Here is a 26,727-nt window from a genome sequence, read left to right as displayed (position 1 = left end):
TGTTGTTGTGGTTATATGTGTACGATGTTATGTGCATTACTATTTGACCACGGGTGGAGGCACTTTTTTCACACAGCACTTTAAATGACTAGCACCTACCATTACATGATAGGCTAGACCATAACACAGCAACTTGATTCAAATCTGGTCCCTTCAGCCTCTTTTACTTTAGGTGATACAGTCTAATAATCTCTTAACTATCTTTGATTTATTAAAGAACAAAACAATAATTGTTGTAAGGATGGTTGTTATGACAGATCAATGAGAAATGTGTTTCCTTTGTAATATGATGTTAGCTTCCAACAGATGCCCCGAAGCCAACAAAAACACATACAGGTCTTCACCGTACAGGTCTTCACCGTGACAGCTTATTTCTGGACAGCTCAGTTACATTTCACACTTCATATAAAGAAAACTGAAAGTTGTCAAGACCATAGGAAAAAGGTCACAGAAATACACATTTTATTCAGAAGGGTTCATGGTCGTATAACTTGGATGAAATGAACCATAAAAACTTGATTAAGTGAACTCCGATTTTATAGACGACACAAACATGGCATTCTCACCTGATTGAGTCTGTGTCGCTGGAACTAGCACAGATCGCGCCATGCTTAGCGGATGCAGTGAGGCGGACTGTAATAGTCTTTTAGCAGTTTTGAAGTGGCCAGTTACCTGCAAAGTGAACAATCCAGAGTAGTACAGCCCCAAAGTAGGAGTTCAGAGATCTGTTGTTTCCTTCACTTCAATTAAGCAGCATTTTAGACAGCGAACGGGGGGGGGGGTCAAAAGAATACTTCAATATGTTGTGAAACACAAGTGGTCTGCAATAGAACCAGGCGTTTACTTCTAAAAGGGACAGTTTCTGCTCATTAGGTTCACTGGTAAATCCACGCAACAAGGTAGGGCTCGATCAGGGCTCCAAAGTGGGTCATAGTTAGCGCTGCACTACCTTCTGAATTCTTTTTTTTCAAATGTTCAGCTGTATCGTGCCAGGCTACACACGCGCCACAGGCTGTATAAGGGAGATCGTCACACGCGTCCATGGACAGAATGTCGATGCACAGTCAGATTCAGGAATGCATTTACTCCCTCTTGCACCTCACAACACAGCCCTACAGTATTCTTGGGGCCAGCTTTCTCTCCCTTGTAGGTCACAGGATGAGGCTAAAACAAATTACCCATGAATAGCCTGGTTCTCCTCACAGAGGATTCAGGTCCGAAGCTCTGTCTTGCCACAGGCTGTGTCAACATTCCATCCCCCTCCCCCACACATGAACACGGTTTAACCGGAAGCACAAAATATAATCCTACAATGATTCACGCGAAGACTTTTCCCTTGTTACTTTCGGCAGAATTGTGCAAATAGCAAGTTGAAATCCTTGCTGTGGAAAGCAAGGATTCGTCAGCAGCCAAACCAGTGACATTCTGCCTCCACTCTACAAGCTTCTTCGACACCTTCAAGGAGCACCTATACTCAAACTTGAAAACAAAGATACATCTGGCTCAAATAAAATATAACAAAAAAATTAAAAATGTTCTGTTTGTATCTCCGTCTAGCACATTCACATGAAAGCTTGCATCCATAAATGCTATGTGGACCGAGGTCATGTGACCGCTTCAGGCAGTTCAGGCTCTTTTAACCTAAAACACTTTCCCCTGACTTGTAGGCAAAGACCTCGACTGACAAAGGAAAGCAGAGTCACAAAATACCAAAGAGAATTCAAAAGTCAGGACTTGCTGAAGTGGGCACTTGGCAGATACCCATATAGACCAGGCACTTAATCAACTCCTGGTTTTCCTGGAGCAAATACATTTCTTTTCACAAACCACATGATTGGGAATACCTGGAGAAAGCTTTGATTTACACCTAGAATGTACAGATATTTACAAAAGTCTATTAAAACGTTGTTTCTTTAAAAAGGTATTTCTGAATCATTACAACTGCCTGGAGCATACCGATACTCTTCTCCCTTTTCACTTTGTGCTGTCCCAGATTTTCTCTTTGAACCTATCAGGTGTAAAAGTCTATTTTACGCGCCACTGTCTTGCAGCCTTTGTCTGAATAGATCTTCTCCTCCCGAGGAAAGTAAGTCATCTCATCCGCAACGGTGGTGACAATGTTCTCATCCGGTTCATACCCGCGTAACTGCAGCTCCACCTCAATGCACATCTTCACGTGCTTATACTCCAGCGGCAGGAATGGTACAAAAAAGTCAATAAGGTTTTTGTCAATCAGGTTACTGTGCCAAAGGCCACCTAAGGAGATACACAGACAGAAAAAGCAAGTTCAGTGCCAGGTTGTTAATTAGCATTACACACCATGCAAGCAATTCTCAAGCTTCCTGTAACACCATGTTGCTTAAAAAAAATAGAAATGGTGGAACACCACCTCTAGAACTAGACAACAGCCATACACCTCACTGAGAACAAGATCAAGAAGACTACAGCCATATACAGACATCAGACCCTGGCACCCTTCAAAGCAAATGATTTAAGTAGCTCACAGGAAGACCCATGCCCAGTTGAAACATATAATGACTGCCAACACACTAGCAAGGACCCAAATCAACAATCATCTTTCATTAGGCACCTACAACACCAACTAAAACATCTAAACAATAATAAACCAATCACGAAGAAGCTAAGATCCAGCAGACCATGTCCACAACTGACCAATCTCTAACTGTAAAAGGGTGAAGGTGCCTTCAAGGGACTTTATTTGGTCTATATTTATTGGTTCAAGTTATTTTAAAAAGGACCAATCGATCGTCCTTAGAGTGAGCTAATCAAAAATCTATTATCTTAACACAAAAACAATAAATAGTTCGTATTGTCAACATATAACATATAAACAAAGACACAAGGTGTATACGAAAAAATATTTTTATCAAATAGTTCATTAAAGGAAAACAGCTTCATATACAGATAAGTAAACAAATAAGATTTAGGACTGTGGGTACACACATAAGTAAATTACTAAGTGACTCAACAGAACCTAAAAAACACCTATCCCAAAATACATTGAATCAAACAAAGAAAGGGATAAGATGTGCTGTCGACGTTTCGGTTTCTTAGGAATTAATTGCTGAAACCATCCTCAGGACTGTTATCAATTGTGATCTGTATAGAGATATTGTAATCTGAAAATCAAAAGATATTAACAGTTACAATACTACACTGACTATATTCGTTACACCCTGGTGACAAAACAAAGAAACTTCACAATGATGACAAAAGACAATGCCATAATATGTACAACATAAACACAATATGAACATGGGGTTCATTTACCTAAAAACAGTGTGAACATGGAATTCATTTACCTAAAAACAGAAAACATTCCAGTAATTCCTACAACCTTGTCTAAAACAAACAAATTGTTTATGATATTATCTACACAGTTTATCCAAACGGATTCAGGACCATATTCTTTTGGTTCAATAGGAAAAAACAAATAGGATTATTTAACCGTTAAGAAAGATAGCCTCCATTTCATCAAGGTCCATCACTACATATCAGATAACTCAATTAAGTCGGATGTGATTGTTTCATCAACATTTATGGTATCAGTCTTATAGGTGCATAACATAAATCATGGGTGAAGGTTTACCTCCCATGCATGATGACTCCATGATTCTTCATATATATTTAGAACATAGTTATTTAATTATTCAGTTAATGGTGTTGTACAACGGATGTTATATGAAACCATGTTTAGCCCAATGCAGTTTTGTGCATTTCAATCTATATTATCAGGAAAATCTAAATACCTGTTTGCAAAAGTACTGCCACTTCATCACATAAAGGATTCGTTTGTAGATCGGGGTGTCTTTATAACATGACTAAAACATAAAAAGTCAGGCATGTTGGGTCTGCGTTTTAAGGTGGACAGAGGAAGACCTATTTAGTTATTAAAGAACATACCTATTAGTTGTTAGAAAACGGACTTCATATTTTAATCAAAGGCGGACGTGAAGTCGAATCTTCACTCATAGAGCACAGGTACTTTGCAAAGCAGAGATCATCTGAAAAAATAATAAATATTCTCTAGATCTTGTCTATATTTTGATAGAATAGCCACATAGTGCTGAAGGATTAATCTTACCCGGTGTGAATGGGGTAGAATCTTGTCAATCACCAGGATCAATATGGAGCAATTAGAGCCAGTTTAAGTTGAATTAAGCAGAATAGCGAGCAGTCATCAGTCCTGCACCGCCTATCCAAAAGTTAAAAAGAGAGAGAAATGTGCACGCGTTAGATACACGAGTGTCTAAACGCTTCCGAAGTTACTAGCGTTATGACAGTTCGTAAGGCATGCAACAGTGACAGCATTGTCCTGAGCGCATACACGAGTGTCTAAACGCTTCCGAAGTTACTAGCGTTATGACGGTTCGCAAGGCATGCAACAGTGACAGTATTGTCCTAAGTGCATGTGGATTTAAAGTTCGGTTCCAATGTTCTTATTAAATTATCTGAACAAGAGATGGCAGTTCTTTCAAATGGTCTTAGTTTCGTACCAACTTACAAAAACGACCTCTTCCAAACAAAATTGGAACTGTATCGTTTCTTTCGAACAGTCAGACTAAAGAACTTTTTTGCAAATAACACATCTGACCCCAAACTAGGCTATGCAGGACTTAGAAATCCTTCCACCTTCTATCCCCCCAATGCTATGGTTAACAAAGACATTATCACTTTTGAGAATGCAACACTGTTGGAGATAGAAAACCTTTTTAAAACTCCACGTAAGTTTAAATCCAACTTACCAAAAGAACAACAGACAGCCCTACAAAACCTTCAGAGGCTACCAGATGCATTACTCAAGCCAGCTGATAAGGGCGGTGGAATAGTTCTATGGCAGAAATCAAAATATGACGATGAAATGCTTAAACAACTTTCTATCTCGGCCCACTACAAAAAACTGACCTGCAACCCGACTAAAAGATTAACTACGGAAATCATAAACCTAAGCCAAAAAGGTTTAGAGGGAGGTTGGCTTAACGAAAAAGAGGCGTCTTTCCTGGTCAATAAAACACCTACCATACCTGTAATTTATATGCTCCCGAAGGTGCACAAGGACCTAAATAATCCCCCAGGCCGCCCGATCGTCTCGGGTTGTAATTCAGTCCTCAAACCATTGGCACAATATGCAGATTTTTTTGTTAGACCTTTTGCTGTTGAACGCTCTACATACATTAGAGACACTACAGCAGTAATAAATGAAGTCGAGAAATTCCACTTTGATTCAACAACCAGTATACTTGCTTCTATGGACATAGAAAGTTTGTATACTAACATTCCACAAAGTGAAGTCCTAGATTTACTCTACAAACTTCTGGAATCTAGACCAAGACCACACTCTGTCCCTACTGACTTCATTATAGAGTGCATAAGACTGCCTCTTTGTGAAAACTTTTTCCTATACCAGAACACGTTCTACCAACAACAGAAAGGGTTAGCCATGGGTGCAGTTTTTGCCCCAGACATAGCAAACATTTATGTTGCACATTTTGAGGATGAGCATATCTGGCACTCCTCCAATCCATTTTCCTCAAGAATTCTAAAATGGCTACGTTATATAGATGACGTGTTTCTGATATGGGATGGTACGGTGGACCAATTGAAAGAATTTCACACATGGTTAAACTCCAGAAATACTAACCTCCAATTTACTCTTGAATATAACAATACTGAAATGCCATTTCTTGACATCAATATTAAGGTGGATATGAATAATCAGCTCTTCACCACCTTATTTACCAAAAAATCTGCAAGGAATACACTTCTGAAATATACCAGTCATCACCCGCAGGCGTTGAAAGATGGTCTACCCTTTGGACAATTTCTTAGTCTTCGACGAAATTGTACGTATAAAGATGACTACTTCCAGGAAGCTAGAACACTAAAAGACAAATTATTTTCTCGTGGTTACCCAGGTAAATTACTGAGGAAATCAATGAAAAGGGCCTGGTATCATGATCGGGATGCTCTGCTAACAGTAAAAGAACGACCAAATGAGACCAACATAGTTTGTGTAACTACCTTTGGTACGCATTCAAATGCGATAAAAAAATTATATCAAAACAATGGAACCTACTTCATTCCTTTCCTGAATTCAGGCAGAAACCACTGTTTGCCTTCAAAAGAGGCACCAACTTGCAAGACAGGTTAATTCATGCGTATGAGAACCCCTCTGCAGATAATATTGTAGACAATATGAGGCAAATCAGCTCTGTAGTAGGCCACTTTAAATGTAACAACTGTGCAGCCTGTGCTACTACCACGACAGTTAAAGCTTGCACAATCAATAACATTCAGTTCACAAATAAAAGCTTCTCGAATTGTAATACCACCAATGTGGTTTATTGCATTCAATGCCCCTGTTCGCTACACTATTTGGGAAAAACAATCCAACCCATAAAAAAGCGCATCTTACAACATCAGTCGCGCATTTGCTGCAAAAAGGAAACAGCTCCCTTAGTAGAGCATTTCCTACGTCTAGGACACAAGGAAACTGAGATGACGTGGTGGGTCTTAGAAGTAATAAAACCCAACAAAAGGCAAAACAATATTGATAAGGTATTAACAATGCGAGAAGGTAAACTGATATTCCTCACTGATACTGTGAAGCGGGGAATGAATTCAGCAACAGAATGGCATGCTCTCGCATGTCTCTCGTGAACCACTTAACTGTCTACGATGTCCCTCTCTTAGAAGACCTATATCAAATAAGTAAACACTTTGATCTATACAAAGTGATATGCTTCTCAATAATACATATCTAACACTGAAATAATAACTACATATATCGATATGTGTTTGCAATGATATATCTCTTATTTATGAATGTTACAATAATTAAATGTTGTGTATAATTTTCTGCTACTTTGTTGAATTAACAACTGTAATAGCGGATGCTCTATGATTAAATCCATAAAATTCCCCTATTCCATTTGGATATAACATGTTTTTCCACTAAACATGATTCGATCTGTATATCAATGGCATAATTGCCTGCTATATTCGGCAATCCGCTGACTAGTCCAATATGGCTGCCAAGTGCCGTCTCATTTCGATTTCCAAACACTGCCTTTAAAACGAGAGAGCGGTCAGTAACAACCTGTGGCTCCGTACTGACGAGACGCTCTTTGACTCCACTTTGCCGTGATATTAGGTAAGAACATTGGAACCGAACTTTAAATCCACATGCGCTTAGGACAATACTGTCACTGTTGCATGCCTTGCGAACCGTCATAACGCTAGTAACTTCGGAAGCGTTTAGACACTCGTGTATGCGCTCAGGACAATGCTGTCACTGTTGCATGCCTTACGAACTGTCATAACGCTAGTAACTTCGGAAGCGTTTAGACACTCGTGTATCTAACGCGTGCACATTTCTCTCTCTTTTTAACTTTTGGATAGGCGGTGCAGGACTGATGACTGCTCGCTATTCTGCTTAATTCAACTTAAACTGGCTCTAATTGCTCCATATTGATCCCGGTGATTGACAAGATTCTACCCCATTCACACCGGGTAAGATTAATCCTTCAGCACTATGTGGCTATTCTATCAAAATATAGACAAGATCTAGAGAATATTTATTATTTTTTCAGATGATCTCTGCTTTGCAAAGTACCTGTGCTCTATGAGTGAAGATTCGACTTCACGTCCGGCTTTGATTAAAATATGAAGTCCGTTTTCTAACAACTAATAGGTATGTTCTTTAATAACTAAATAGGTCTTCCTCTGTCCACCTTAAAACGCAGACCCAACATGCCTGACTTTTTATGTTTTAGTCATGTTATAAAGACACCCCGATCTACAAACGAATCCTTTATGTGATGAAGTGGCAGTACTTTTGCAAACAGGTATTTAGATTTTCCTGATAATATAGATTGAAATGCACAAAACTGCATTGGGCTAAACATGGTTTCATATAACATCCGTTGTACAACACCATTAACTGAATAATTAAATAACTATGTTCTAAATATATATGAAGAATCATGGAGTCATCATGCATGGGAGGTAAACCTTCACCCATGATTTATGTTATGCACCTATAAGACTGATACTATAAATGTTGATGAAACAATCACATCTGACTTAATTGAGTTATCTGATGTGTAGTGATGGACCTTGATGAAATGGAGGCTATCTTTCTTAACGGTTAAATAATCCTATTTGTTTTTTCCTATTGAACCAAAAGAATATGGTCCTGAATCCGTTTGGATAAACTGTGTAGATAATATCATAAACAATTTGTTTGTTTTAGACAAGGTTGTAGGAATTACTGGAATGTTTTCTGTTTTTAGGTAAATGAATTCCATGTTCACACTGTTTTTAGGTAAATGAACCCCATGTTCATATTGTGTTTATGTTGTACATATTATGGCATTGTCTTTTGTCATCATTGTGAAGTTTCTTTGTTTTGTCACCAGGGTGTAACGAATATAGTCAGTGTAGTATTGTAACTGTTAATATCTTTTGATTTTCAGATTACAATATCTCTATACAGATCACAATTGATAACAGTCCTGAGGATGGTTTCAGCAATTAATTCCTAAGAAACCGAAACGTCGACAGCACATCTTCTCCCTTTCTTTGTTTGATTCAATGTATTTTGGGATAGGTGTTTTTTAGGTTCTGTTGAGTCACTTAGTAATTTACTTATGTGTGTACCCACAGTCCTAAATCTTATTTGTTTACTTATCTGTATATGAAGCTGTTTTCCTTTAATGAACTATTTGATAAAAATATTTTTTCGTATACACCTTGTGTCTTTGTTTATATGTTATATGTTGACAATACAAACTATTTATTGTTTTTGTGTTAAGATAATAGATTTTTGATTAGCTCACTCTAAGGACGATCGATTGGTCCTTTTTAAAATAACTTGAACCAATAAATATAGACCAAATAAAGTCCCTTGAAGGCACCTTCACCCTTTTACTTTCATTACCCAAGCCCTCAAGGGTATTCCGGGTCGCTCACTTCCTCGATAATCAATCTCTAACTGACCATTCATAAGAATTCTCTTTGAAAGATCCGTCTTCACTCTGTAACTTTGTTGGAAAAAAACAACCCACTTGCAGACCATTAAAGACAGAAAACTCTGCTTTTCACAGAGTAATTAACAGCAGGTATGTGTTTTATTATTAATTACTCAATAGTCGGAGGGGTTTTATTTAAGGAATTAAGTTACATCTCAGAATGTTCTTGCACTTCTCCCTTCCTGCTTACCTGCGGTTATTTTAATTTTATTAACAGGAGTCTTTCGGTCTTGTTTTTCCTTTCACTCTGGGTAATCCTCTGGCTCCCCTGTACCCTAAAAAACATTTTCCTTTTTTTTTTAAAGACAAACCTCCCCATTAACCTACACCTTTCCCCTAGTATTACCATTACCCCCTTTTTCTTACCAACAGCCTTTTTCTTTTTCACAATTATTTTATCTTTCACAATTCATTTCCGATTAAATTTGTTTAGCCCCATATAGTTAAACTGAGAGAATGACCAATCGCCCAAGCAGGGGTTGCGCCACCACTCATGCTACTGGGGCTTTAAGAACTTGACCTCAAAAGAACCAAACACTTCCTGTTAACACTTGGAGTAGTCCAGGACCATCTCCCTGCTGCCAGTTACATCACTTCTTATCGGAACTGATGATGACTTAATGCAAAGTTTCATCGTCTCACCTATCGTCTTCAACGTCTACTTCAGCCTCCCAGCGGATTGCATCAAGTCCTTCACTCTAGCCTGCTGCAACTATGCCAATAACACTCAGATCATCTTAAAGGCGGAACCAGACGGACCTAAGACATCTCTGGATGAAATTTCTCCTCCGAACCACCAACCTATGGAGGCTGAGAAATCACCTAAAACTTAGCATGTCCACAACAGAGATCCAAATATGCAGAAAATGGTAGAACTACCAAGCTAAGACCATCTGGCCCCAGAAACTACGAATACGCCCAGAAGCACGGACAAAATAAAGTAAACTGTAGGAGACAATGGTCAACAACCCAGTCTCCCAAATCATCAGAGTCACACGAAGCACTTTCTACTCCTTTCAAACTTTTCAATGATAGGTTTCCAACAGAAGCACCAGATTACCATTGCACTGGACATGTCTTGTCTACACAATGCAATCAGACTATACCTACCCTGCTCGTACTGCTTAAAACACTGAAAGATTCCAAAATCAAACTATAGAACATTACCTACAACTTCACATGCCTGATCACATCTCACCCGCCCTCCGACCAGAATACCTGAGCATCTGCATACACTTTCACCAACCCACCAGACACCTACGATCTGTCTCACTCGCAAAAGTAACAAGCATTTGCAATGCAATAGGTCTCGCATTAGGAAAGTTTGAGCTATTGGTATTGTAAATGACAACATTTGTATTTATGTGTTGGTTTTGAAAATAGCGAAATTATTAGCTTTGTCATTTACAATGCCAATAGTTTTAACTTTCGCAAATGTGACATCAATAGCATTTGTAACGCAATATGTGTTGTATTTACATGACTTAGAAGTATTGATATTACAAATAACAATAGCTTTTAATTTTTTTAATAATTAATACTTAAATAAAAGTTATTGTAATTTATAATGGCAATAGCTTAAACTTTTGTGAATAACTTTTGGGAAGATGATGTTCATTGAATTTTATTGTGATGAAAATCCAAGAACAGAAGTGAAATATTAACACTTTTTGGTGACATTTGTAATAAAGATTGAAACACTGAGAGAACATATTTGAACCAGTTGTTGTTGAATTGAATGGTTGCACAGAGTGATGCTGTGGCGTTCAGTGGTGCTGAGCGATGCTGTGGCGTTCAGTGGTGCTGAGCGATGCTGTGGCGTTCAGTGGTGCCGAGTGATGCTATGGCGTTCAGTGGTGCCGAGTGATGCTATGGCATTCAGTGGTGCCGAGTGATGCTATGGCGTTCAGTGGTGCCGAGTGGTGCTGTGGCGTTGAGCGGTGCTGTGGCGTTGAGCGGTGCTGTGGCGTTGAGCGGTGCTGTGGCGTTGAGCGGTGCTGTGGCGTTCTCTCCCTCTCTCGGCCCTTTGATGCTTGTTATCTTACTCTTGCGGAGCGGCTCCCATTGTACTGAGGCCGATTTCAGCCACTACAGCAGACTGCTGTAGTGGCTGAAATCGGCCTCAGTACAATGGGAGCCGCTCCGCAAGAGTAAGATAACAAGCATCAAAGGGCCGAGAGCACCAGCACATGCCAAACACTGAAGTACAAGGGGTCGCAGGAAATAAACCGCCTGGTTGCACTGAAGCTGCATGAGAGGTTTCCTAACAGAGCAGTCACAGGAAGCGGGCACTGCTGCAGAGATCTGTAGGAAACCTGCAAGCTCAAACCCTAGAAGCAGACAGGGCTGCAAGTGCCGCAATGGGGATTTGAGTCAGACGCCCAGACAGCACGAGTTTAAGAAAAAGAGAGAAGGAAAAAAAGAGGAAGTGAAGGAGTAAAAGGGAAGCGAGAAAGGATGAGACAAGGACGGAAACAAGGGAGCAGTCAGGAAAAGCACAACGTGCAGTAGGAAAACAAGTCGGATGGGGGTGGGGGCGGGGGAGCAGGGGACTGAGCAAGTGGGAGGGAAGCGCTGGCGAAGCGTTGCGCTTCAAGAGTCTTGTGGGGAGCCGGGGGGCGGGTGAGCCAGCGAGTGGGATAGGAAGATAGGAAGGAGGTCGTAGGGATTCATATGATAAAGTGAGATTATATGTCAGGTGAAAGGGCAACCCGTGTTTAGTTCAAATAAAGGTAAAGCGATTCATGATTGGAAATTAAATACATCGGAGAAATAGCGATAGAATCATGTAATAGATTGACAAATATCGGGACAAGTTTTTTAAGTCAGAGAAGCAGGACAATGTGGGATAGTCAGGTCATCAAATATCAAAACAAGGTTTACGTTTAGTGCCGCAGATTGATAGTAAATGAATCGCACAGTTTTTTGTAAAAAAGGTTGAACCTTGCATTATTGAAAAGGAGGTCGAGATGGCCGAATGAAGTCATTGTGCGCCACCAGTGAAATAAAAACATTGTGCAAAGGGGGCGCATTCCTTTGAAGTGAGAATGAGCTAGAGCACGGCCTCGCGGCCGTGAAAGCGAAACAGCAGGGGTGAATTAGGGGGGAGGAGAGGTGAGGCCGAGCGCGGGCTGGGGTGAATGCCTGAGGCCAAGCGCACGCTGGGGAAGCTTCAGATGCCTGTGGGAGGGAGGCTGATGGCTTTGATGTGGACTCACGTTCCGCACCAGTGCACCACTTGAACTGGACGAAATCTGCGATGGTTTCAGACCTTGGTTTGCCCACTATACTCTCATCTATTATCCCTTGCAGGATTAATAGGCGAGACCTAAAAATGGAGGTTGCACATTCTCCTATATCGCACCCAAGACATGGAACGACCACACAACACATCAGAGTCTCCTCCTTACTTCTTGAATTCTGCCAGAAACTGAAGACCTGGCTCTTCATATAAGCACCTTGGGGACCACAAACTTACACACCTACCCAAGCACATGGATACCCTCACGGGTTATTAGTGCGCTATACAAATCAATACACCATAACAATTTACTTATTTATTTATTTTGCATCTTGTACCGCGCAAACTAAAACCCGAAGGGGTCAAGGCGCCTAACAAAAAGATCAGAAAGCGGGCAGTCATGCACTTACATGTACGCTTGAGCAAAGAGGCGTGTTTTAAGGGCAGCTCTGAAGGTTTGGAGGGAGGGGAGGGACCTCAGTTCTAATGGAAGATCGTTCCACCATTTAGGGGCCAAGAGGGAAAAAGCCTTACCACCCCATCTGGCTTTCCGAATGCGGGGGATGTGGAGGAAAGAGTGATTGGAGGAGCGGAGGCTCCTGCCAGGGTTGTAATAGGTCAAGATGGCTCTAATTCCTGTGGGGCTGCTTTTGGCCAAGGCCTTATAGACCATACACATAGATTTGAAAACAATCCGCTCCTTAATCGGAAGCCAATGCAACTGCTTCCTGGCCAGCATAGCCGAAAAGCGACGAGGAAGATCGAGGACAAATCTAGCTGCCGCATTCTGGACTACCTGCAAGCGCTGCATCTGACTCTTATTCAGTCCAGCATACAGCGCATTGCAGTAGTCCAGACGCGATCCCAAAAGGGCGACAGCAAGTTGCCTTCTTGCCGGCTGGGAAAGGTAGTTCCTTATTTTCCTGAGAACATGAATTATGCCCCAACAGGTCGATACCGTCCTGTTGACTTGCTGGCGCATGTCCAGGGTAGGGTCAATCATTACCCCAAGATTTTTAGCCGAAGAAGTAGGTTTGGGGCAAAGACCGAGCGAGTCAGGCCACCACTCCATGGACCAGATATCTTCCCTTCCGCCTAACACCATCACCTCGGTCTTCTCCCCATTCAATTTGAGTGAGTTGTATATCATCCACTGGCCGACGGCCTCCATACAGGATCTAAATCTGGAGGCGGTCAGCTCAATCGACTGGGAGAGAGCCACGAGGATCTGCGTGTCGTCCGCGTAGGAAACTACCTCCATCCCAAAAGATCTAATAAGTCTGGCAAGGGGGGTCACATAGATGTTAAAAAGGGTGGGACTAAGCGCCGACCCTTGAGGGACCCCACATTGCACAGACAGGGATGGAGATAGAAATTTTCCCAACATTACCCTCTGCTCCCTATGGTCGAGAAAGGAAGAGAGCAAACCCAAGGCTGCCCCCCGGACCCCAATCTCACCCAGTCGAGATGTTAAGACCTGGGGAGATAGGGTATCGAAGGCAGCTGTAAGATCCAGAAGGATCAGGAGGGATGTCCGGCCCTCATCCACACTCATGCGGATGGAGTCGAGAACCAGGGTGAGGGCGGACTCGGTGCTATGTTCCCTCCTGAAACCATGCTGGGAAGGGTCAAGGCAGCCTGAATTCTCCACAAAGGCAGCTAGATGCTCGTTAAGATGGGACTCGAGCATCTTTGCAGGGGCCGGAAGCAGTGAGATGGGGCGAAAGTTTTTTAAAACCCCAGGATCTAGGGAGGGTTTCTTAAGAAGAGGTTTGACCACAGCATTTTTCCACTGCTGTGGGAAGACACCCTCCCTCATGGCCCCATTCATGATCTCAAGTAGGGGGGGTAGAAGAGATCCCCTGCGCTGCTTCAAGATCTTAAGAGGGCAAGCATCTAGTGGAGACCCTGACTTGGTTTTATCAAGCCGCGTGTCGAGATCTTGTAGGGAGAGCAGGGGGAAGGATTCCAGATAACCGGCCAAGGGAGGCTCTGCCGATGAAACATCCGGGACTACAATAACTGATGGCTCAGCCGTAGAAAGCCTCTGAGACTCCAGAGCAGTGTAAATGTCCGCTATTTTGGACTGGAAGAAGCGAGCGATGTCATTACAGAGCTCCTGAGATGGAACAACTGGATCGGGGACCTGAAGAGATGTGAGAGAGTCCACGATCCTGAAGAGCTCTTTGGGAGATGAAAGAGAGGAAGTCAGGGCCACAAAGTAGTCTTGCTTGGTCCTGATAACTTCCGACTTATATCTCTTGAGCAGGGTTTTATGAGCTTCCCTGTCTTTGAGATCCCAACTGGCATGCCATCGACGCTCCTGTCTCCTTACTTCCTGCCTAAGGAGTCTGAGTTGTTCGGAGAACCAAGGGGCTGATGGTCTTTTCCTTGCTGAATAGCAGGACCGAGCTGGCGCCAGTTCGTCCAAGGCCTCTTTAAGAATGTTATCATAATGCGGCACCGCTGAGGAGGGATCCATCTCCCGGATAGAAGACAGACTGGAAGTCCAAGGGTCAAAAGAGTGTTCACCGATGTTTTTAAAATTCCTGCGTACTTCAAAGGTACTCGGGACTTTCCTGACACTTTCCTGACTAGGGAAGGCCAACAGTGGTGGGCATGGACAGCACAGATCTCAAGATCATGCCTTCCTTAGAACTGGAAACAAATCTTTGACAAAGATGGCAGACACTATTACAGGCGTATCTATCTTTAACTCTCTTTTGCACAGATTGAGACATAATCGCAACTAAATGCTTCAACAAGTTATGAGCACATGCCAACACCCATCAATCAAGCACAATGTACCTTATAAGCTGAAGAATCCTATCGCTCATTCCTTTTGCTCTGCTACAAATTGAAGCACAGTGACACTATAAGAGCATACCTCTGGTCAATATGAGACACCACTAATGCACAACCTATAAAGCATTGTGCTATCCGTCCTCGTAGTGATTCAGCGCCACATCAGGTGTATGAAGCACTATGTAAATGCAAGTAAAGTCAAACCCACACTACCGTTTAGCAGCATTTTCTCAAGCAGAGGCTGAGAAAGACAATGCACATCCCCGAGCTTAGAGCCTCTTGCAGTATGCAGTGCCACTCATCCATTATCACACGAGACACTTACAAGACAAAGACCTTCTCAGCTCCTCCACCCAGAGTCACCTAGAGCATCTCACACAGCGTCATCTGAGACACGTACAATACAGAGCACATCAGACATCACTCCACATCTACCCTGCCCATCTGCAGTGTCACAAAGTACATCACCAGAGTCATGAATAGACAGCGCACATCTTTCTGCCGCCACCCATTGAGACAGTTAACATCCCAGAGTCTTCTTGCAGATCAGCCACTCACTTTCCTTGTTGTTGAAGATGGACAGGGACAACGCATTGTCCAAATCTTTCAGCTGCATTTCCTCCCTTTTCCTGCCACTCTTCCAGAAGTCCAGGGTCACCTCATTGATAAGTCTGCCGCCAGCATTGCTGCAGGAAGAAATGTGGACACTGGTATGATACACATAAGGAGCAAAGAACCGTAAGTTACTGAGGAAGGGCAAAGACCTAGACTGCATACCTGAGGAAGATGAAGATGGCTTTGCGGTACGATACGCCCTCAATGTAATCATAGTAGTCCAAAAAAGGCTTAATGGCATCGATGAGGCCCGGCAGCATTTTGTCCATTTCATCAAATATGAAAATAGAGCGTTCACAGTTGGTGACATTGCCCCGGATCCACGACTGCAGCTGGTCCTAGGATTATGGAAAGGAATCGCATTATATGGTTTAAGTATTAACTGCACTGAGGATGTCAGACCATGAAAGAACAAGCTTTTACAATGCAACGGTTTCGCCTTTGTAAAAGTTTGAGCTATTGGCATTGTAAATGACAAATTTTGTATTTATGTGTTGAAATGAAATGAAAGATTTTTATTGTTTCAGTTAATTAAAACCACAACAATACATTTTAAAGGAATCGACTAATGTGTTTAAAATTTCTTAACATATATGTACAATCACTGTTAATATATTCTATAACACTCTCCGTCTAAAACCGAGTTTGTTATTTAAAATCGAATAAAGTGTAATAAAAATGCAGTCTGTCTAGCTTAGTTCTGAAGTTCTTGATTTTTTCCTCTTTTATGTTCCGGAGAGCTCTCTGCCCGAGCTACCACAGTTGTGTTATCCTTTTGTTGACAGGGTGCCGTGGTGTGTTTTAGCGCTTGGGAGTGGGCTGCAAGGAACTTTAGTAATAGGCAGTTCAATCGCGTGTCTGCTGGGTTCAAGGTTGCCATAATTGCAGATCTGCACGTTCTTATACCCCGCTCGTTCATAGACTTTTTTAACAGAGAGCTTCGAGCTTGAGCTAGATTCGGGCAGATGCAGACAAGATGTATTTATGTGTTGGTTTTGAAAGCAGATAAATGAATGGCATTGTCATTTACAATGCCAATAGCTTAATCTCTCTGGCTACAGGGCCCGCATTCACCAACATTGTGTGCATTATTACTGCAGATGTTTTAACGTATCCAGATTATTGGAGATTAAGGGAAACTACTCACTTAAGTAACAGCCAACATGGGGAACTAGCTTATTTAGTTAAGCATGTGTAGAAATAACATCCTCTTAACGATGTTGCCAACGAAACAGGGGCACAAAGTAAACTACTCCGCATTCATCCAACCAAGGGGCTTCCAGGTTGATAAACCTGGATATCTTAATACTCCACACACTTGTTGGCAGGGTATACCCGAAGTGGGTCCCTTGCTCACTTTGCCACTGGATTCAAGCTAGCCTTGCTGATTAGGGGTGTTAACCAAAAGCGCCCCCAGGATGCTTGTGTCCGGTTCAGGGAAGACCTGGATTGGCAATTTGGGCTGGACTGTTCCCATGAGGCACGGGGTCAAGACTGATTTGCATATAGCTGGGTCTGAACTGAGGTGGCAAAGTGAACTAAAGAACCATGATTGATTCAACCCAGATCTGAGACTTGGGTCATGTGTCTAAAAAGTTTCAGCAATTCATCTCCTTGCGTTTGCCATTTAATACTCTAGTCTACACTTAACTCTAAAATCTATCCATGTCTGTGGATAAACTGGCTGACATTCAGAATCTCATTGCTCACTAGTCAAGTGGTGTTCTTACTACAGTTATGTGACAAAATAACCATTTCCCTTGACATCCAGACGCTCGTGCAATCATCTGCAGGATAAGAGCAGCAGATATCAAAAGCACTTGTGGTACACAAAACACTCCAATCCTTAAAGCATGATGTGACCTACTATGGTCTTCATAAGGTTGGATAGCCCCATTGATGTTAAAAAATAACTGACAGAGCCAACCCTCCTCTGCAATCTCCACTTTAGCCACAGGGACGTGTCAGACATGCTGCAAGGGACCAGGAGTTGAAGTGACTAAACATGCCTTCTTGCCATTGTGCCGGCATGTGTGAAAAAAAACAGAAAAGTGTGGGCAACCTCGAAAAAGTGTGCTTGGAAGCAGTCATTGGGATTAGTTGATGGAATGGCTTGAAGCTTCCCAACAACATGTATTTTTTTCCCTCGTGGGCAGAGAGCCTCCCGATGACGCTCCAGTGTAATCTGTTTGCAACATCATCGCTGTTCCTGCTGGAGCTGCACCCTCACCTGTCAGCGGCCACAGAGCAGGTTGGGACTAATGCAGAAGGAGGAAGAAACGTGCGGGCACTACCCTCACCACGGGCAACCTTGGGGTAACCAGTGCCCTGAATAATACATACTTCCTTTTAAAGGGCGGGCGTGGGCACTCTGTATTTAAAGCACAAAACTACATTCATAAAAAAACACAACAGCTGACGTAAAAAAAAAAGCCACAAACATCTGAATAAAAACACAAATCACATGGCTGTTACGCAGAAAAGTAGCGCACCGCCCTGTTGCTAGGCACCACGCGTGGATTTTGAAAAAAACAAACGCTTTATTATTTTTTAGATGCTTCCATTCAAAATATGTTTAAGAAAATAACCTGGAGAGAGATGTCAGAATTAGCGGTTTGAAATCGAGAGGGGACACGGGGCGTGAGAGGATGACAATTTCCTATTTTAATCCGAGTTGCTAGGTAAGGGAAAGGGAGGGGAGTCAATCAGTTTCTGTATAAAGCCGCTGGGTACTGGGTGATGGAGCTGTAGCCCCAGAGGGAGAGTCCATGTGTTTGTGAGAACCCCTCCTCTCATGGTTACCGCCACGCCCATGCTAACGTTACCAGCTCAGCACAGCAGCGAGGACCCGGCATCGCGGATCATCATAAAACAGGAGAGAAGCAGTTTTGCACCAGCCAGCCACCTACCTCTAGTCCACGCCGTCTCTGGTAGCTCCTGGGTAGGATAACAACCAGCATCAAGCCCCAAGAGCTGCCGCATACGAACCGGGAAAACAAGGCTGCACAGACGGAGAGAAAGCTCTGGCAGAGGGGACCCCAGCGAGGAGAAAGAAGCAGCAGCAGGGATTAGAGGAAGAGGACGGCATCAGCCAACACCCAAGCCCCGCCTCAAATCCCTCCTCCCAGCCCGGTCGCGGAGGAGAGAAAGCGATTGAAAATGCGCATGGGCTCATGCTCTCCCAGCGGGCCAGGGCGAAGGATGGTCTCACTGGTCCATTTCCAGTGTAAACAAAGCATTTATGAAATAGGATGAAGCCACGGAGACGACAATCGCACAGCACACCCCTGCAAAAGACACGTCCAAAATGGCAAAAACATGCTGAGAAAAGAAAAAAAAAACATCCGCCCACGGCAGCAATGACGTTCTAAAAGGGCCGGAGAGCGAGAAAAAAAAAACGCCGGAACGCCCACGAATCTGCTCCGACAATGACGGACAGATCTCTCTTCCAATGGCTAGCCTCCACTTATGGAGCTAGCCAATGGAAGAGAGAGGCGGGACAAAGCCCTGTACTGTTCTAACATAACATTTCACCTGCGCGAGCACTGCTGCGCAGTGCTACGCCAGGGGAAACCTAAAAAGGGGCCTGTGTCACAATTCATTAAAGTGAGGCAATGAGCTTCCAATATTGTGGAATAGCTGACCTGTAATACCACCCACCGCATATCACAATAGAAAATGGATACTAGGACGGAGTATTTGAAGTAAAGGTAGAAAATGTCAGATTTCACGTTTTAAAAGACGGAGCAATCTTATCAAGAGCCCCAGTTCAATGAGATGACTGAGTAGCTGGAGAAACAAACAACTACGGACCTCTTCATTCACCCCAGAGAGGAAAAGGAATTACACACAGATCCTTATTTAGAGCATCAGGAAACCCTGAAGTCATAAACTGAAATTGTAGGGCACGGTTTTCCTATGGATTTAGTCTGTGATGCTTTGGAGCGATCCGGGTAGAAAAGAGACCTATGATTTAGTTGGAAAATTCAGAGCAGGAATCCCATCAGCTAAGGACATCAACGCACCAGGATAAAAACCATAGGGCATAGGTCTGCGTCACACCCTCCCAAACGCCACAAACAATTTACGCTTTGGCAAATCCAAGGCAGAGATGCAGTGTAATCCCAGACACACAGGGGGTTTCAAGCCTCATCTCATACATTCAGAACTAGGCTGAGACTCCGTTAGATATTGAATATGATAATTACTCAGGACCCAACAGAACTCCTTGCATCATGTAGATAGTATAAGACTGCGACCCCCATACACTCCGAGAGCCACCCAGGTGGATTTCCAATAGTGCCATTAGGACAGAGATCCCTCAGAATCTATTGTGGAGAGCAATGACCCTGATGTATGCTGATCAGTCCTCTCACACGTGGGGCTTTGCCTTCAATTTACTCCAGGTAACAGATCAGAAACAAGCTGCATAAGTCCAAAGGGAGGGCATCCCATATTTGCACACCCGCTCGCTCCCTTGGTATGATAGGGTACTGCGAATAGGTACAGGGGGACAGCTTTGCACTTTATGTCGTCCATGAATCTATGAAGTCTCTCTACTATGGGACACAGGCATGTTATAACTTGCATCCCGCTGGTCAACAGAAATGAATGGTGCTATAGGGGGGGCTCTCTCCTACAGTGTGCAAAGAATATGTGCAAATAATCCCTTCCAGAGGGAATGCTCATCTTTATTGTGCAAACTAAGATTCCCTCCCAGAGGGAGCTCTCATCTATACCGTGCAAACTAAGAATCCCTCCTAGAGGGAGCTCTCGTCTATACGGAGCAAATTAAGAATCCCTCCAAGAGGGAGCTCTTGTCTACCCCAAGCAAACTAAGAATCCCTCCAAGACGGAGCTCTCATCTATATCGTGCAAACTAACAATCCTTCCCAGAGAAAGTTGTGCACTTTGCTGAAGAGGGCCACCTTACCTTGTAATTGTTGATCTCCTGGGCATGTTTGAAGTGCAGCGTGGAGACAAATTGATGGACATACTGGCTCTGCAGCCCTTCCTTGTAAATGTTCCTTGCAATGATCTGGCTAACCAAGTTCTTGCCGGTGCCAGTCCAGCCATGTAGCGAGAGGGTGAGAGGTTTCCTGGTGTTCTTGTTCCTCATAAAACCAGTCACTGCTTTCAAGATGACTTTGTTCACCAGGTGCTGCCCAAAGAGCTGCTCGTCGAGATCCTCCTGTAGAGCTGAGGACAAGATATCAAAAACAGTACTTGTCACTGATAAAACAACGCAAGGGAGCGGAAAAGCCCTATATGAGAGTTGATTCAGCTTGCCAATAAGAAAACAAAAGGGAGGCAACCCATTAACTCTGAAAATAAAAACTCCTCCTCAAAGCAACATCTTCCAGATCACATATCTTGGAACAACGCCATCCCGTCTAAATCGTGAGCTGATCTACTTCTGTTACTAAAACACAGAAAAGCAAGGACATTTCTTCAAAAAGCACCATCCGGTATACATCCTCAAAGTTGATCTACTTCTGTTACTGGGACACGGGGTTCCTAGAGCTTTGAGCCCCGGTGTCACTGCACCTGTTGCGCCATTGAAATCATGACCCTAGTGACTGCAAGGACGCCAATTATAGGAGGTCAAATGGCGCTCAATATCTGGACAGACTACCTGGGCCTGGCAAAAGTTGAAGAGACAATGAGAAAAGAGCACCTGCAACGTGCGCAGCCCCTCACAAAAAGAACATCATTGTGTGGCTTAGACACCGCACCACCCTCAAGGCCAGAAAGATGGGAGAAGAGCCAGGCGCTCCAACACTGGTCCGAGGTGGAGCGCTCAGACCCTGTATTCACAAAGAGAGAAAGGCAGCTGGAGGTTGCCCCACGGTCCTCACCCTTATGTGAACAAAGTGGCTCGAGCATTGAACACTCATGGGGGTCAGAGAGATTTGACCAGCTACCCCCACACATGTCTGAGCCATGTGGCTTCGATACTGTGGGGCTGGTGTCTGGGCCAGAGGTAGAACATGCAAAGTAAAGTACTATATGACCACGAGCAGGGCAAATTGACCCCAGCCGATCCACTGCTGCTGCTCTTCCGCGCACCATAAGATGTTGATCGGAGCGGCCAGGTAGACTACCTCATGTCCTTTCCTCCCTCCTCCTCCTAATGTGCCCCTCTGGGGATCTGCAGATGAGAAAGCACCTTCGATACACGAAGAACGACCGGTGGCTGACCGGACGGCGCTCACCGAATGCCACCCAAAAGAGCCTCAAATAACAAGGTCTTGCAATTCTTTGCTGCAACCGTCACTAGGTAGAGAATGTGCCTGGGACCGGAGCGCCTGTTGGGACCCTGGGGCAGAGTAAACAGACCAAAGAGGCAACAATGGAGCAGAGGTGGACGAGGGGTGGAACCGACCACCTAATCAACGCACAATGACAATCTCTGAGCATACTCCTGATCTCCATCCTGACAGCGGAGTCCGAGCTGTATGTCCGACACCCGGTGGAGCTGCTCTGTTCAGCTATTGAGAAGAACAGCCTTGGTTCATCCCCTGACCGTCACCTACCCAGCCGGACTTTGAGCACATGCCGTCTCTTTCTCTTTCCCTCCTCCATTCTCTGTCTACTACCACTGCTTCTACATCCCAGAATATCTCCCCTTGCCTGCTTTTTCCCTATACCTTTTATTTGTCTCAACCTTACTTGTCACTATGTAGCCATGCTCTAATAACTGTGTAACCTTTGTATAGATGTAACCTGCAATTATTGTCTGATACTCATGTAAAGCGCTCTGATGCCTCCGGGTGTAGCCAGCGCTATATAGAACCTTTAAATAAATCACTAGATGGAAAACCAAGCATAGCAATTATAAATAAACTGCTGCACAGCCAGGAAGGCCCCTGTCCTCTGCTTTCAAGTAATGAAAACACATATCTCTTCCAAAACTTTGGACAATGAGAAAAACAAACCTTTTAAGAGAAACCTCTGTAGACCTCTCCCCTTCTTAACAATGACAATGTCTAGGAACTCACGGTCAGACAATCGCCCCTCTAGGCACCGACAGATGCTGCCCTGTAGGGATTATTGAGCATGGTTCGTGTTTAAATGAACTATTCTTACCCTATCATGAAGCAGCAGAGACGGATCACAATTCTACAAAAAGGCACATCATTCAAGCGACAAAATATTTGCAATAATCTTTTTTTTTAACTAACAAGAAATTCGACTTTGCAGTTAGACATATTACATGACTGAGACGACAGTTGCAACATCGCATTGCAGAGTACATTTCACCAGGACATCATAGTCACTAACTTTATGGTGTTAGCGGTTCATCAACGGGGAAGGGGTGGGGGCGGGCACATACATTCCTCATATGTGCATTCCATTTGTCCCATACAGCAGTCCATTTTTTGGGGCAGCCACGTGCAATAATACCATTTTCTCTCTGATCATTCACCAGTCTATATTTGCTTTCCAGGTCGCAATTTTCGGCAACACCTCTGCCCCCAACAGTTGTGCAATATTTCTTTTTGCCACCATTAACCCCAGGTTGACCCATAATTTATCTTTGCTGGTAAAATCTGTAGGTTTCCACGCGTTCAGAAAACAGTTTTATTACTGGCCTAATCACAGTGTCTAATATCTCTCCCATACTGTCAAGAATCTTCTTCCAATAGTGCTGCACCCTCCTACATTCCCATATTATGTGAATAAAGGTGCCTATCATGCCGCACTGTCTCCTGCACTGTCCATACGCCACCCTACCCATATGTACTAGCCGTGGCCCTGAAACATAGACTCTGTGTAGGATTTTGAGTTGGACTATGCGCAGTGTTGAGGAGATGGCTACTTCCTTTGAGGAGGCAACCGCGCCCTGCCACTCATCTAGCTCTAGTCCGTCCCTCTCCCAGCGCTCTCGTATTGGTCCTAGGGGATCTGCCATGATATTTATTAAATTTTTTAGGTCAGGGAAATTTCTTTTTCTGGGAGATAGCTGTCGAGCAACCGGTCTTCTAGTGGAGAACATTCCGGGGAATATTCCAGGTTTGACTTTAGTGTGTGTCGTATCTGGAGCTACCTGAAGTACTCAGTACCAGCTAGTTCGTGTTCACACTGGAGTGAGGCAAAGGTCACATCTCACTTTTAACCCATAAATGCCAGATTTTTGATATCCCGATCATGTCCCATTTGTCGAACCCTCTTGAACTTCCAATGTTGCCCAGCCGCTCCGAGTCCCATGAGGGAGTGGCTAAATTTGCAATAATCTGGATTCCTCAATGGAGGACTCATTTTTTCTGTTCAAGCACTGAACACCACTGTCACCTACTGGTGGCACTGAGTACAAGACCTCAGCAGTATACTCCAAGTGCACCATCTGGAGTCCTGGTGGATAGCATCCAGTTTCAGCATCAGGTCACTGCTTTACGCAGATACATCACCTCCCTATTGCAGCCATTTAATACTACTCCACCTTCCCCTCTCGCTCCTCGTGAATGTCATTTATCTGCCCCAGTTCTTCGCTCACAGTATTACTGAACAACCTGTTGATCTTTCCTCTCTTCCTCTGTGCCATTTCTCTCTGGTGTCTGCACCACACATGAGCCCCTGCTGAAAGATTTCAGGCATCAACCTCATCGTACACCAATGGCTTGGAAAGCCACTAGAAGCATGAACTTCCCCCACTAGCTTCACCCAATCAGTGACAGCTCCCAGCCAACACACTGACCAGTGGCACTGAACATGCCACAAGCTTCCCTTGCCAGGGAGTCCACCATAAGCAAGACAGTGACCCATCAGCAGACAGTCCCAGGTATCTGAACAGAAGAGACCCATCTGAGAAGCATCGCACCCTGATTAAATGGTAGTATGATAAACATGATATGTACACAAGACAAAGAACCAAGGGCTATCCCACTTTAGGTGTGTGCACTAAGAAAAGCCTATATACATTGCACTAATATCTAATATAAACATAACAGGAGCTTCAAGTGTGTAGCAAGAAAAGGAAGCACCACGTTGATCCTCAAACACAACACTAAATGTCATACCACAATCACGCACACTATCAACCGTGCACGCAAGCCCTGGCTTTCAATGAAGCAAAGAAGGGCAGTATCCGAACCGACCCCTCACTAGAAGCACAGAGCATCCACCTTACCCTAAGCTAATCTCAGCTCTTGGGCGCAGTAGCAATAAGATACACAACCAGTGTCAACATCCAGCTCACACCCTCATTGGTGGCATTGACTCTTTCCCTAATGAATGACAACTGCTACCCACACCCTTAGGCTTGGCAATGACCACTTTTTTCCCCACACCCTCAATGGTGGCACTGGGCTGCCCACACCCAATGACAACTACCAACTCACGCCATCATCAGTGGCTCTGTGCAAGCCGAATCAGTGACAGCTCATGGCCCCCACCCTGACTGGTAGCATTGTCCCCAAGTGAAGGTAAGCCCTCGACCATACTCTCACCACTGACAATGAGCCCAGCCAGACACAACGTGTAGCTAAGGGCAAAAAGAACTTGTTTGTATAGTACAAGTAAACTATTTAACCCATAATTTGCAGCAACACAAAACACATTCAATAATACAAGCCAACGGCCCGGATTCCGGCGGGAGAGCCCCGAAATTATTTAAGCCAAACGTGTTTATTTTATTTAGCTGTCAATGGGTAGACTACATTTCCCCCAATGAGATTTTCAAAATCTCCCACTTGACAGGTTAAACATGTTGGCATGTATGCCTATTGCCCATTCACCAAGTGGGAAGATCAAACTGGCGCCCGCTGCTGCAAAGGCAAGACCAAGTGCACGATCTGTTCAAGATCAAATCGAAGATTAATTAATGCAAATGATTTCTTGTTAGGAGGAGTGCTGCGTGGTTAGATAATAAGCTCCAATATCAAACTGCATTACTGAGTAAGAAGTTCAAACGTTAAAATGCACAACACACTTGATAAATATAACTATTTGTGGTCCCTGCCAATACTCCTTTGATACTCTATGTGTGCAGAAAATGCAGTACTACTGAACATACAGCAGGGATCTGTCACTTCACAACTTGGGTCCTAAAAATCCAATTGGCTCTGCCAGTGTCTAGATGAAAAACTAAAAGCAGAAAGACTTATACTAAAAAAAGTACATTATAGCTGGGCCACCTCTGCTATTGTTGGCATCTGATCTGTGCAGAGGTGAAAAACAGAGAACTTTCTGCTATACGTTTACTAAGCAAAGTGATGCTGTTGAACACCTTTATAACAATGATTAAGGCTTCCCTGCATGCCTTGAAATCTCGCAGTATCCAGGAGGTGGTGAATGAGGCATTGAGGGAAATAGGTGGCCCTGACCCCCACCACCCCCACCCCTCACCCCTCACAGGTGGCCCTGACCCCCCCCTCCCCCCCAGGTGGCACTGATCCCCCCCCTCACAGGTGGCCCTGATCCCCCCCCCCCCCCAGGTGGCACTGATCCCCCTGCTGCCCAGGTGGCCCTGACCCGATCCCGCCCCCCTCACAGGTGATCATGAGCCTCCTCCCCTCACCGGTGGCGCTGACCCCCCCCCCTCACCGGTGGTGTTCAGCCCCCCATCGCAGCACTCCCGGAAGTAGCAGTAGAGCCCCGGGTAGGTGGAGATGAAGCCGGTCAATGCCGAGGCGGCCCCGAAGACGGCGAGGCCCATGCTGACGGGCTCCATGGCGCGCGCGAGGAGCGGCAGCAGCAGGAGCAGCAGGGACGGCCGTTGCAGCTCCATGCCGGGACAGGCGGAGTGCAGAACAGCGACGGAGGGGTGTATGTGGAACACTTCCGCCCCTCGGTGCGTACCGCCGCCATGTTTGTGAGGGGCAACGTACTACGCATGCGTAGACGACAGGAACACTGACGTATGCTTCTGAAACACCGGACTGCGCTTGCGTACGAGACGTATGCGTCTGAAACACCGGACTGCGCTTGCGCACGAGCGAGGGCCACAGATTTAGCGCGCGTTTAAAACACAACCCCACGCATGCGCAGGAGCGAGGGTTTTTGACCAGAGCA

The 26,727-nt window shown here is 44.2% G+C and overlaps 1 protein-coding gene across 1 annotated transcript; it reads right to left on the bottom strand.

The window, feature by feature from the left end:
• Window positions 1-440: 440 nt before the first annotated feature.
• LOC147718022 (torsin-1A-like) lies at window positions 441-26,525 on the bottom strand. Its single transcript, XM_086924838.1, has 5 exons — window positions 26,260-26,525; window positions 20,648-20,913; window positions 15,877-16,052; window positions 15,658-15,785; window positions 441-2,256 (listed from the first exon to the last, which is right to left on the bottom strand). The coding sequence occupies exons 1-5, from the start codon at window positions 26,441-26,443 to the stop codon at window positions 2,012-2,014; spliced, it is 999 nt and encodes a 332-aa protein (XP_086780964.1). The 5' UTR covers window positions 26,444-26,525; the 3' UTR covers window positions 441-2,011.
• Between the last annotated feature and the right edge of the window lie 202 nt (window positions 26,526-26,727).

This window comes from Lissotriton vulgaris, chromosome 5, assembly GCF_964263255.1.
Source record: "Lissotriton vulgaris chromosome 5, aLisVul1.2, whole genome shotgun sequence".
NCBI classification, from domain to species: Eukaryota; Metazoa; Chordata; class Amphibia; order Caudata; family Salamandridae; genus Lissotriton; species Lissotriton vulgaris.
Note: the sequence above shows the minus strand (reverse complement) of the source record. Positions and strands in the feature narration are given on the sequence as shown.